This window comes from Sorex araneus, chromosome 4 (genome assembly GCF_027595985.1).
Source record: "Sorex araneus isolate mSorAra2 chromosome 4, mSorAra2.pri, whole genome shotgun sequence".
In the NCBI taxonomy this organism is placed as follows: Eukaryota; Metazoa; Chordata; class Mammalia; order Eulipotyphla; family Soricidae; genus Sorex; species Sorex araneus.
In genome coordinates this window covers 47,821,038-47,827,225 of record NC_073305.1, presented here as the reverse complement: position 1 = coordinate 47,827,225, position 6,188 = coordinate 47,821,038, and the positions used below count along the sequence as shown (strand labels likewise).

The window sequence follows — 6,188 nt, the reverse complement described above, 5'->3', positions numbered from 1 at the left end:
GCTCTTCTTGGGTGGGCTGCAGGCTGATCTGCTCCCTCCTTTGATTTACCCTGGTTTGTTCAGCCTTGTGCAGGTTCCGAGATTAACTGCAGCTTTTTATTTCTTTCGAGATTTATTTATGGGTCTGTGAAGCAAGGCTGGTAGTAGATCTTTCATGGTGGTGCTGGAGTTGGTTCGTGGGGGTGATTGCCAGTGCTTCCAGTAGTGGGGAGTTGGGGGAGGTAGCCCAACCCAACCTTGAGAAAGCCTGAAGATTTCAGTCACAAAACCCGCATACCCAAATTTTCAGCAGATTATATCTCGGTGAGGTCCATCCTGAGACTGTAGAGTCAGGCCAGGGATATGGAAATTTTGGATTGTGGAAGCAAGCGGCTGCAGGAGTCTCTGCATGGGCAGGCACCAGACTGACCTGCCACCCCCTCCAATTTATCCTGGTTTGTTCAGCCTTGTGCAGGTCTGAGATTAACAGGCTTTTTATCTCTTTTGAGATTTCAAATGAGAAGATTCTTACCAATACTAAAAAAAGAGATTAAGAAGAAAAAATGAACCGTGTCAGGGATATCTGGGATCTTGCAAGCGTAAGGCTGAGCATTCACTCCCTAGTGCTTCCACATGCACAAAGTGATCCTGGCAGTTCTGGTGCCACCCGAGGTGCAGAGAGTGATTTCTAGCTGGTGTGTATGAGCACAGTTTAAGGGTTACAAGCCTTAGTGAGGAGATGCAGCTCTTGTGAGTATCCTGCAAGCATCACAGCAACCAGAATGTGTGAGAACCACAGCTGAGTATAATCCCCGGTGAGCGTATGCACAATTATCCCAATTAAAGGAGTGCAGCTCTCAGCAAGCACTGTAACTTGAAGTGTGGCCCCTGGCCGTGGTTAAAAAATGTGCAATCAGCAATCAGCACAGCCAGGTGTGTATGTATGTGTGTGTGTGTGTGTGTGTGTGCGTGTGCGTGTGCGCGCGTGCATGTGTGTGTGTGTGTGTGTGTGTGTGTGTGTGTGAGAGAGAGAGAGAGAGAGAGAGAGAGAGAGAGAGAGAGAGAGAGACCTCAGGTCATTGTAACAACTAAGACAGTGAAAGGAAGGGGAGGCATAAATGAAAAGAATAGAATCAGTTGTAGGGTTGAGGCGATCTCGGTGGGAATTCCCATTTATGTCTAGCATCCTGGGGAAGCTGGTCCTAAGAAGGGAGGACAGAGGCAAAAATGAGGTTCTTTTTACAGGGTAGGAGGGCACACCCAGCAGCACTCAGGGCTTACTCCTGGCTCTGCACTCAGGAATTATTCCTGGCAGTGCTCGGGGGCCATAATGGATGCTGAGGATCAAACCCTGGTCAGCTGTGTGCAAGGCAAATGCCCTGTACACTGTACCGTCACTCTGGCACCCAGAATTGAGGTTTGCAAGTACAGAGAGCAGCCTCCTGTGTTTTTTCTGGTCTGCACTGTTCCCAAGAGCCAGTTTTTTTTTTTTTTCTGGTGCCTCCCATTAGAAAGCCTGCCAGATTTGTAAGCTCCTGTTGGAGTCAAGTTGGCAGGCTGACAAGGCATGACTTCAGAGGCCGTTTTCATGAGGAGACACCCGGGTCTTCCCAACTGCAGGGTCAGGAGACAGGAATGATATCTGGGAGTGGACACATGACCCTGCAGGTGTGAGGACAGTCTAGGCAGAAGTTTCTGACTTGAGGCCAGAGAGAGAGAGAGAGAGAGAGAGAGAGAGAGAGAGAGAGAGAGAGAGAGAGAGAGAGAGAGAGAGAGAATAAGAAATTGAGGAATTGAGGCTACTGTGAGGTTGGAATAGGGATCATGGGCAGGGGGCAGCAGGCACGGGGTGTGAGGAATCTGTATTAAGGTCTGGCCTCAAGCAGAAAAGGAAATGCAGGGCCTGAGTCTTTGGGGTCCCATAGGAGTGAGTCACTGAGTCACACAAAACCTGAGCTGACATTTATTGGGGCAATGGTTCTCTAGCTTGTAGTGCTTTTAGATTGCTAGGATTTCAATGTGGAACTCCACGGGGTTGAAAGTGCTTTGGAACTGCATCTGTAAATACTCAGCATTTGGGAAGGCTAAGTGCTCCCTGCTTGGGGCCTGGAAAAGGCAGACAGCATTGCACATTCGGCAGTAGCGGTGATGGCACCGCCACATGCGAAACCAGGACTGGAGCTTGACTGCTGCCTGTTCCTGTATGACATAGATGTCCAGGATCCATTGCTTCAGTTCTTGTTTCTGATTGAACTTTATCATCTTCCACCAGCGCTGAATAATCAGGGCCCTGAGGGCAGCCGCCAGTAGGGTCCTCCGCACCAGGGTACCACGCCACCAGGCCTGGATCATCAGAGCTGACCTTCCTTTGGCTTCCTTATCTTGTTTAGGTTTCTAACCAAGCAAAGCAATATATTTGTCACCGTCAGGCACAGTTCTGGTGTCTGTTGCACTGTTCCTCTTAATGATCAATCCTTCCTGTGGTGGCTCTGAGGACTAGGATGACAATGTGGGGTGAGGGGTTTTTATCTCCCTTCTCCCTTGAGCACATCTGCCCATTCTCTGAGTCAGTGTCCTAATCTCAATAAAATGTTTTGTTTTTTCTTTATTTTGTTTTGTTTTGGGGCCATGTCCAGAGATGCTCAGGGGTTACTTCTAGCTCTACGCTCAGGAAATGCCCATGGAGGTGCTCAAGGGACCATATGTGATGCTGGGGATCAAACCCACTTTGCCATGTGCAAGACAAATGCCCTACTCGCTGTACTCTTTGTCTTGCCCAATATAAAATGGGAATATTCTTTCCCAGTGGTTTTCACAGTTTTGTGGAACCCGTGGAAACAACTTTCTGACACAAAATACCCATCATGGGTGAGGAACATTCTCATGCTTGCTTTTTTATTTCCTCCACACTTTTTTTTTTGGCTTTATGGGGGTCACACTGGGGATGCTCAGGGGTTACTCCTGGCTCTGCACTCAGGAACTATTCCTGGCATTGCTCACGGGACCATATGGGATGCCGGGGATTGAACCTGGGTCAGCTACATGCAAGGCAAATGCCCTCCCCACTGTACTAATTGCCCCAGCCCCTCCCCCAATACTTTCTAAGCTTAGACTGTTCCGTTTCCAGTGACTAGTTCCCACTGAGCTATGTCCTGCCTGCCTAATCCTACCTGTATCCTGATTCCTCACTCCACTCTCCCTCTCCATGGGCAGCATAGCTCACCCAGGATAGAGAGGGAATTTATGGGGTTGGAGGGAGCAATGTTGAGTTGACTTTTGTGGGTTCAAAGATGGATCCTCCACAGCAAAGGGCTCTGAGTGCACCCAGACAATGATCTGCGGTTCTTCAATGCTCTGAGATCTTACTTACCTCTTCAACCTCTTCAACCTTCTTGATAGCAACTCTCCTTATTGCCTTCTTCCTCTTCTTCCTCTTGATATTCTGAAGTTTAGGTTTCTGCAATCAGAAATGGGGAGAAAGTAGGAGTGATAACCAGATTCTGTGCAAAGTCCCTACAATTCCATATCCCTGTTCTTTTGGGTCCTGTGAAATCATCAGGGTTTTGCTTTTCCACCTGGGCAGCTGTCTACTCCTAGGGAGAAGGCATATGATGAAGTCTTACACTGTATTTAGTGCCCATGGTCTGGGGATAGTTTAGGTGTTCACACCCCTTCAGGTTGTTGCTCCATTGACTCTGGCAGAGAGAGTGTGGTCTAGGAAGAGAGAACCTGATGTCACAAGGGCAACTATGACCCAAGGACCAGGTGTTTTCTTCAAGCTCAAAGGTATCAGAGGTGGAGGAAACACTCAGGGTCCCTTCCTGTCAGTGATGAAGAGGAGTTTGTAGAAGCAACCACTGTCAGTGTGTCCTACTCCAGGACTGACTCTCAGTCTGGCCCATCCACAAGGTCATCTAGCAAGTCGGCCCTGGAGGAACATGAATGCTTTGGTCTGCTTCTCTGTACTCTTTGGCGTTCAGCGTCCTTCCTCCATGCTTGAGAAAGTCGATTTTCGTGGGGCTCATTGTGGGTGTGCAGCATGAGAAGAGGTGAGAAGTGTCTGAAGGCACCTCTGTCAATTTGTTTACTTCCCTTCAGCAGCTGTAACCTGGTCTTTCTGAAACTGCTGGGTGGTACTTAGCAAGCCTTCACACCATGTTCCTTAAAGCAAAGCAAGCCTTGCCTCTGAAACTTAGGTCTTGAGGAATTTATTAGCATCTAAGTCATTAACTAGGGGGAGTGTTCATTCCCTCCTCCCCAAATATTCCTTTGGTGGTGGCACTGGAACACATTTTAGAATCATTATTTGTTTACTTTCCCAAACAATCATTCTGGTTCCCAGCACCATTTCCCAACCAGGTCCAATTCTCTTTAACTAGCTTTGTAGACGGCTCTCTCCAGGTACCTAATAGCTTGACATCATCTCTTCATTTCTAGGCATTATCATCCAACATCCCACCATGGAAGATAAAGACTTATTTTTCTTTTTGTCTGTCCCTCTCTTTTTTTTTCTTTTAATTTTTTTATTGAATCACCATGAAAACTTCATTTTGTGCCGACAGCTTTGCTGTGGACCACGCTAATTCTTTTATTTCTTGAATAGCTTCATAAAAGGCATTTTTATCATAAACTGTTAAGACATACACAAGCTATAACAGATTGCTCCATATATACTCATGACCCAGCAAACCTGTTTTTCTCCTTTCTTCTCTACTGAGGAATTAATTTCTAAGTCCCTTCCAATGATTTTCTGCAATTGACACCATGACAGTGTCATGGGCACATCTTCCTTGAATCTCTGTGCTCCGGTGGTGTTATTCTCTCGGTAACACACACTGGGTGAATTGCTGAAGGACTGGTTGCTTCTCTGTACCACTCAGTTCCAACAGACCATTCTCACAATGGAAGTTTCAATCTAATTTCTGTTCATTACTAATTTTTGCAGAATGGAAATATGCAAATTGTCACCTTGTCTTCATTTGTCTTTCTCTGAGTTGTGCAGAGTGATTCTTAACAGTTCTAATCTTGACACAGACCCTTTATGTAAACTTGAACTAGACTATCAGTCCCATTAGGTTTGTTTCCTCCTGGGTAAAGTGGAGTTGATCCATTCATCCTTCCTTAAGCTATTTGGGGAGCGGGAATTCCAATGCTCTCCTTGGAATAGTACCTTGTGGTGGTTAGCGCTGCAACTTTATTATTGAATCTTGCCTATTTGGCATTTCTGTGGGAGTGCCTGGTTCTGTTTTTCTATTGGCTGCCAATCATTTTCTTGTTATGCTTCCTAGGATAACCTAAAATTTTAAATATCCTTCCCTAGACTGACATCTGCCTGCTAACTTTTATCTGGCATCTTTCAGCACCCAGGTATCTTTCCAGTTCTCCCTTTATAGATGGCATTTTTGAAAAAAATTTAGTTTGTAGCATGTTTTCTTTTAGGTTCTGGTGTATGTTTTACCTTGAGGGGTTCACTAGGATGGAGCATAATCCTTCACATTGTGTCTCTTATTTCTTGGATTTGGTTCTTCTTTCTTTCTTTTGTGACATTCTATGACAGTTTACTAAGAAAAGACACATGGTTACAAATTTGTAGAGGTTTGCACATCTGAAAATGATATTTTTCTCAAACATTGTGTTACTATAAAATGGAATGAAAATATTTTTCTCCTCAAAAGTTTGGGATTTTATTCCACTTCCAAAAATCCAATATATTTTGATTCCTTTGTGCATGAGATAGGACGTTTTCCCCCCTCTGGAAGTTTTTCATATCTTATCCTTATGTTTGATGCTCTGACATTATTGCTTCATTAAATATTTATTTAAGGAACAAACACATGCATCTCCCCAAGTCTTAGACGTGTTGACTCAACTTGGTTGGAATACTGCTCTTAGAAGCAACTGTTCTGACATCCCTGAATCATTCTCTCAGCCAACCATGGACTCTTCATACACAATCACTTGTTTTTGGCTTCTCTGAAAGGCAATTTTATTTCCTCTGCTTAATCACCTGGTTAGCCTTTTAGTTTAGAAAATCCTATCAGTCATCTCTGGAAAACTTCATTATATTAGTTTTTTTTTCTTTCTGGGTCACATCCGGCATTGCACAGGGGTTACTCCTGGCTCATGCATGCACTCAAGAATTACTACTGGTGGTGCTTCGGGGACCATATGGAATGCTGGAAATCGAACCCGGGTCAGCGGTGTGCAAG

At 45.3% G+C, this 6,188-nt stretch overlaps 1 protein-coding gene across 1 annotated transcript; it reads right to left on the bottom strand.

Moving 5' to 3' along the window:
- Positions 1 to 1,888: 1,888 nt before the first annotated feature.
- Positions 1,889 to 5,541, bottom strand: IQCF3 (IQ motif containing F3). The gene is made up of 3 exons (XM_055137140.1): positions 5,438 to 5,541; positions 3,350 to 3,436; positions 1,889 to 2,373 (listed from the first exon to the last, which is right to left on the bottom strand). Exons 1-3 carry the CDS (start codon positions 5,462 to 5,464, stop codon positions 1,978 to 1,980), a joined length of 510 nt encoding a protein of 169 aa, XP_054993115.1. The 5' UTR covers positions 5,465 to 5,541; the 3' UTR covers positions 1,889 to 1,977.
- Between the last annotated feature and the right edge of the window lie 647 nt (positions 5,542 to 6,188).

Coding starts and splice junctions, on each gene's coding strand:
- IQCF3 (XM_055137140.1), bottom strand. CDS start 5,464: ATGCTCCATCCTAGTGAACCCCTCAAG. Junction 3,437..5,437: donor ATCCTAGTGAACCCCTCAAG/GTAAAACATACA, acceptor TTCTGATTGCAG/AAACCTAAACTTCAGAATAT. Junction 2,374..3,349: donor AGGTTGAAGAGGTTGAAGAG/GTAAGTAAGATC, acceptor TTGCTTGGTTAG/AAACCTAAACAAGATAAGGA.